General features: G+C 43.2%; 1 protein-coding gene across 1 annotated transcript; it reads right to left on the bottom strand.

Moving 5' to 3' along the window:
- Nucleotides 1-5241: 5241 nt before the first annotated feature.
- Nucleotides 5242-5931, bottom strand: PtA15_9A23 (uncharacterized protein; the record flags this gene model as incomplete). The annotated part of the gene is made up of 1 exon (XM_053172428.1): nt 5242-5931. The coding sequence occupies one exon, from the start codon at nt 5929-5931 to the stop codon at nt 5242-5244; it is 690 nt and encodes a 229-aa protein (XP_053023454.1).
- Between the last annotated feature and the right edge of the window lie 228 nt (nt 5932-6159).

Here is a 6159-nt window from a genome sequence, read left to right on the forward strand (position 1 = left end):
TGGGGGATTGGATGAAGGACTTGGACTTGGGATTCTTGATGATGATCGAAAAGGTGATGCCCTAATTCTTGGATCAGAATGGCATACCACTCCCTTCCTCCAAGTTCTGCAAACTTGGACTCAGGGAGGCGACCTGTCACATACATTTCATCACATCCTCCGCGCGCTACGCGCGCACACACACACAACAAAACCGCAGAGAGAAAGGAAGAAGAGAACAAAGAACAAAGAAAACACAACACAAAAGAAAAGAAAAGAGGAAACAGAAAGAGAACAACCAGGACCAGAGAGGGAGAAAGAGAAGGAAGAATAAGATGAAATGGAAATCACAAACAAACAGAGAATAAATCCACAGCAGATGCTGTGTTAGGACCAAGAAGGATGGAAGGGAAGTGGGTGAGAGGGGAGACAGTGGAAAGAAAAGAAAGAGGTTTGGGGATGGGAATGGAAAAGTGGGGGGGGGAGAGAATTTGAAGGATGAGAAAGAGATGGGGAAGGGGAAAGTTCTTAGGGATCTTGAAGTCTTGAGGATGGGTGAGAATCTTGATGGTTTCTTTAGATCTTGATGCTTGTTGAGTATCTTGATGATCTTGCTGGCGGCGGCAATGCTCCTGACTAGCTGACCGCAAAATGGGTCACCACATTGGTATGGATGACCCTATCAGGTCATCAAGTGGAGTGTGTACCCACTCAATGACCCGGTCCGGTTATCAAGTCAAGTATGTAGATATCCACTCAATGACCGGCTAGGTCATCAAGTGGAGTGTGTGCAGTCAATGACCAACCCGGGTCATTGAGTGGAGTGTGTGCAGTTGATGATCAACCCGGGTCATTGAGTGGAGTGTGTATCCACTTGATGACCAGGTTAGTCATTGAGTGGGGTGTGTGCGTGTGTCCGATCACCGGTGTTGGGGAAGATTTGAGTGTGTACCCAACCCAATGATCCGTGTGGACCAGCCATTGGATGGAGTTATGCATTCCAGGTGATGACTGGTATTGACCAGTCATTGGAAGGGGTGCCGTAAAATTTTGCTGGTCCTGGTTGGATGACCAGCAAAGTTTTACCATTTCTGGTGGTAATTTTATGGCCCAAATGTGCACCAGCAAGGAAGATTTTATGGGGTCACCAGGAGCCAAAAATCCAATTGTGAACCCCCCTAATAACACATGGGGTGTTTACTAAAAGAAAATGAAAGGGTGCTTAGGGAGATGCTCATTTTCAAGGTTGAAATTTGCCTCAGTCTACTGCATGAGCCTTACAGTATGTTCAGCATTGGGATGCTGAACAGGGTACACACTCAAGGTGCACCAGCACGGAATGTGGGTGCTTGACTGCAGCTTGAGCTGAAGCTTGATTCAAGCTTGCTGAATCTCAACTGCAAGAATTCTCTAGAGTTTTTCTTGCAGTGGATGAAATTCCAACTTGGGATCAGGAATGTTTCATGCCTCCCTCCCTCTGAGTTCAAGGCCAAACTCAGACTTGGGGAGGCACCACACGCTGCAGACCAGTCATCATTACCTGCACACGCAACAACAACAAAGAACAGTGCACACAAAAGAAAGAGATAAAACAGATAAAACAAAAATAAAACCAACCCTCCACACTGAAACCATCCAACACGCATAGTAAAAAAAAAAAAACATATCACAGGTTGAGAAACAAAATGGAAATGAAAACATAACATCAAAATAAAAAGCAACAGAAAAACTCCTGAAACATCTTTGAGTGAGATGCCCACCACACCAGGAAAGATTTGGCCTTGAAGCTTTCCGCGTGCCGCGCCACAAATTGTGAGCTGTCCCCGCGTGTACCAAATGGGATATCACACCGTGTTCCGCAGAGTGCCAGTACATTCCAACATGTAGAACATGATTTAGGATTGAAATGAACTTGAATTTGAGATGAATTCAATATAGTTGAATGATAGTTCACATTGAATAGTTACATATCAATCCAAATTAGATTGGCATATTGTTCTTGCCAAGTAATGAAACAATTCAAACATCAGATAGTAAGGACTTCTGCCTCAGTTCATACAAAAAAATAACACCAAATTCAGCTGGCACTCTCTGAGGAGTGCCCCCAAAGCTTCCCTGGTGGGACTGGTGGAATGAAACCACTATTTTATATAAGATTACACAGCTACACAATTATGTGGCTTTCTGTTTTGACCATAGTATACCTAAAATATAAACACTAAGAAGCTGATAAAAGATCATACTGGATTGTATATTGTGAATAGAGAATCATAATTTTTTTTTTGTGGAAATATATATAACACGTCAAATCAAAAAAGTGTTGAGTTGTCTGTTAGTCTGCTACCATGATGTATCACCACAGTATGGAGGGCTGTCGGATCAACCCATGAGCACTACCAACCAACCACGCAGCTGGCAGCCACAAGCGTCTGTAGCCTAGTTGGTAAAGGCAGCACTCTAGTATGTGTCTCAGCATAGCTGAGGTCGTGAGTTCGACTCTCACCAGACACATCTTCATTTTACAGTCTCTACAAAAAGAACAAAAAAAAATGAAAGTGAAACAAAGTGAAAAATGACAACAAAAACACACACACACACACACACACACCAAAACCACAGGAATATTGATGGATGGATGGTCTGAATATAAGTAACTGCAATTTTTCAGTAAAACCCCCCAATACATATATGTTAAAATGCAAGACCTTTGACCCTGTGTGTTACACTGCAAGAAAAACTCTAGAAACTGCCAGCAGTTGACATGTGGCATACTCCAGGGTAACTGCCATTGTAACTCCACATAATTACATCATGCCCTTTCATGCACAGTCAATGTGCACATTGCACAGTGAAACTTTGAGAAATGCTTGAGTATCACCTCAAGCTTCCTTTGAGCTTCTGCATCTCAACTGCTAGCAGTTTCCAGAGTTTTTCTTGTAGTGTTAGTCCCTACTGGTATTTGGTCCTAATTTTTTTTGGAAAACTCCCTTTCTAGCTTCTTCAGCCTTGCATTAATTGTAATATCCTCCCTAGCCTCCCCACTATCACTTGCTGAGTACCTGGTGGCTGGCCCATTTTTTTCATTTTGGGTCAACTGCTGAAAGATATTTATCAGTTAAGCACTGAGTTTGAATCACAGAAACAAGTCATATCTTGTTACTAACCTTTGAACAAGCCACTTTTGGTGATTTGGCATTCATGTCATTAGGATGATGGGTACTTTTGGTGATGGTTCTTGCTTTATCTTGTTTGGTATGATCATCATTGTCCAAGGATGAGTAATTGGGAATGGTCTTGGCCTCCAAAGTTTCAATTCTACTTTCAAGCAGTTGAATATCACTGGTGAAATCCTTCTGAAGAACTGCGATCCTCTCTTCAATGGTTTTCTCAAATACATCTGATGACTGCTGGAGTAGGTTAACCAACTGGCCTGAGTTTTGGTTCTGGTCCTCAAGATTTGACTGCAGGATCTTGATTTCAGATAGGGAATCATAGAAGGTCTCAAAAAGCTGTAGGAACATGTGCTTGGGTGGTATCCTATGGCCACCTCCTGATCCACCAAACTGTTGGCCAGGAACATGCAGAGGATTTGGAGATTTTGGAAATGAGGTCTGATCTTTTGTTTTGAGAGGTTTCTTGGAGGAAAGGGGTGCATTACTCTGCTGGCTGGTGCTGCAGATCCCATTCATGTTGTTATGTTTCTGATACTGAGGTTTATCCAGTTTGCTAAGTGATTCTTTTTGATCTGATGGTCTTGATATAGAAGAGGCCTTCATGTGTGAATATTTGTGATCATCATTGGTTGCATCATTGAGTTGTGGAGCCCTACTGTTAATGGGTTGTCCAAGATGCTGATCAGTTTTAATCATCAGATGGTCCAGCCTCAGGCTTGGTAATTGGATTAAGGAATCTGCATGCATAGTCCTACGTCGCTCAAGGCCTTTACTGCAGGAAACTGAGACAAAATGAGGATATCCAGAACCACAATCTGGAGCAAATCTGGTGGGGTAACCAGGTTGAACAGAATTTTTGACTCCATGGCTGAGATTATTGGAGGGAAGTGAGTTGACCTGGTATGAAAATTGATTTTGAAGCTCTATTGAATGTCTTTTTCCCAAGAATCCTGGTTTGAAAGTTTGGTTTGTGTCAAGTTTATCACCATTTATAGTAGGGACTTGCAAGAACCTGCTATGTATTGGAGCAGACTTGACCAATGGTTGTTCAAGAAGGTGGACTTGGGAAGATTGAGATTTCAGTGTCATTTTTTCCACCTTTTCTCCTACTTCCTGACCCCGTCTACTAGCAATGGTTGGCGCACACCCAGATGATTGGCAGTGTTTGGGGTAAGTGGAATTTGAAAATTTATGAATGCCAGCAAGGTTTTGATTATTCTGCTGGTTTTGAAGAGCTTTCTGGTGCTCTTGGTGAGCAATAGATTTGCGCCTGGAGGAAGTTTTGATGGTTAGATGGTGTGGATTGTATATTGATTGCTGTGAATTCTGGTTTATGGAAAATGGTGCAGGATGGCCTGGATTCTGTGGTAGTCTCACAAAATCATTCTTGTTGTGGTTGCTGGAAATAGGTGGGAATTTCTTGGAAATAGATGTGCAAGTCCTATTAGGCCAAGTGCCTTGAAGTAAATTTTGAAGGTCCAGACTTGTATATTTTGATGCGTCAATGCTGACAGGGGGGTTGAGATTGGATAAGCTGAAGGATGAGCCTGGATTCAAGCAAGAATGTCCAGCAAAAGAATTCCGCCTCTGTTCAATCAACCGCTTTTGCTCTTCCCTCAACTTGATTGTATGGGCTACTTGCTGCATGGCAGTTGGATGTTGAGGTTGGATGAATCCAACAGCAAGGGGACTAACAGATTCTTTGACTGACTGATGATGTTTATTTTTGGACAATGAATGTTGGCTGGATATTTGGGGGTCTGGAGAGCTTGATGACTTGTCAGACAAATTCAGCAAAGAATTTCCATTACAAGGCTTGGCCAGCCCTTCATGCATAAGATTCACCCGCTGTTTTTTCATTGGATTGCCTTTCTCATTCTCATAACTAGCTGTATTGTTGACAGGAAAAGTCAGGGAAGGATATCCTGTGTTTTCTTCCAAATTGGGACAATGATGTCCACTATTGCTATCGAAAGAATTGGAGCGGGAAATGACAGGTGAATTCATTGACTGAGATGGGAGTGATTGTTCTGGTAGATGAGGAGTGTGATATTCCAACTTGACAAAAATATCATTCTCTGGAGCACTGTCAGAAGCAAGGGTAAAAGGCAAAGATGTGAGTGTACAAAGTACCACATGTAAATGATGATTCTGTAGGTAGAATGAAGGATGAAAATGGGGAGAAAAAAGTAAAAAATCCGTACACTTGGGAATGTGACTTTGGGTGCTCATGTCTTGATTTGCTATGACTAGCTGGCAAGCAAGGAGCCACTTTTGATTGGAATAATTTGTCTCCTCCACATGCTTGCGGATGGTCTAGCTCGGCCCGACTGGCCTTGCGCTTCAATTTGTGATCGCGGGAATTGGAATTAGACACTTCTGGGATGATCAGATGAGCGTGCGAGCCTCTTTTAGTGTTGACATTGCCCGGGTCACTCAAAATTGGTGAACAGTTATTCCGTTGATTGACTGAAGGTTGTACCATTTCTGAATTGGAGTGTTTGTCTTGGTGCTCGTCTCGACTGGGATAAACCGTTGGGTGTTGATAGGGATTATAAGAGTTGTGATGATTTGCTCGATTGAAAGTATGAACTGAGGTGGGTGAAGATGTTTGGTTGGACTGAGGGATAGGAGAAGCAGATTGAGCGGGACGTTTCGATGAGTGGGATAATGATTTTTTTGGATACTGTCTTGCCACTGGATGACTAGACGGAAAGGAGGAGGGGCGCAGTGGTGGTAAGGTTGGGCCGGTTTGGTAACTGTGATGATCAGCGGACATGATCTTTGCTTTCGGATGATTACCAAGGGATGGAGGTAGTAGGTTATGGATTGCAGCTGTAGGGCAAGAGCCGTATGAAAGCTTTACAGAATCGCCGAAGGTGGATGGCGAAGGATCGGCCGGGTGACCTGTTTTATTTCAGTCGATGTAGTATGGGCCAGACGTGCCGAGGAAGAACTTCTACCTCTGATTAGACTGACGGTAAGGCCGATGAAAAGACACGAGGGA

Source organism: Puccinia triticina, chromosome 9A (assembly GCF_026914185.1).
Source record: "Puccinia triticina chromosome 9A, complete sequence".
In the NCBI taxonomy this organism is placed as follows: domain Eukaryota; kingdom Fungi; phylum Basidiomycota; class Pucciniomycetes; order Pucciniales; family Pucciniaceae; genus Puccinia; species Puccinia triticina.